Genomic DNA, 451 nt, shown 5'->3' on the forward strand with positions numbered 1-451 from the left:
CCGGTAGAGCCGCACGGCGTCCAGGAAGGCGCGGGCCGCCGGATCCCGGCTGCGCTGCAGGACTGTGTGGGGGCGGCCGCGCCCCAGGAACCTCCCTTAGGACCGCCACCACCCTAGGACGGCTCTCTTCGGCCCACAGAGGGACACCTGCAGGAGCCCCCGCTTGCTGACCCGCAGTGGACCACCCCGAAGTCCCTCAGGTTGGGGCTTTTGTGCAGTCAGCAACTTGCCTGACCGTGCCAGTGCTGTCCCCTTCACCTGGCCAACCCCAGTGACGGTCCTCAGAACCGCCTCCTTCCCTGACCGCCCATCTGATGATGGGAAGGAAAACAGGCCCAGACCCCACCTGTGCCCCGAAGCCGGATGCCACCCTGCAGGGCCAGGCTCCAGGCGCGCTGCACCTCGGCGGTCGGCGCGGAGAAGCAGAGGTGCCGGCGGAAGGGGTGCTGCA

General features: G+C 69.2%; 1 protein-coding gene across 1 annotated transcript in view; it reads right to left on the reverse strand.

Moving 5' to 3' along the window:
* The window catches only part of Niban3 (niban apoptosis regulator 3), a 9,002-nt gene that overhangs the window by 4,252 nt on the left and 4,299 nt on the right, over positions 1 to 451 (reverse strand). The window contains 2 exon segments of the mRNA XM_033759365.1: positions 1 to 62; positions 347 to 446. Of these exon segments, the coding sequence (XP_033615256.1) occupies positions 1 to 62; positions 347 to 446 (162 nt within the window).

Source organism: Fukomys damarensis, unplaced genomic scaffold, assembly GCF_012274545.1.
Source record: "Fukomys damarensis isolate Sample0158 unplaced genomic scaffold, DMR_v1.0_HiC HiC_scaffold_37, whole genome shotgun sequence".
Taxonomy (NCBI): Eukaryota; Metazoa; Chordata; class Mammalia; order Rodentia; family Bathyergidae; genus Fukomys; species Fukomys damarensis.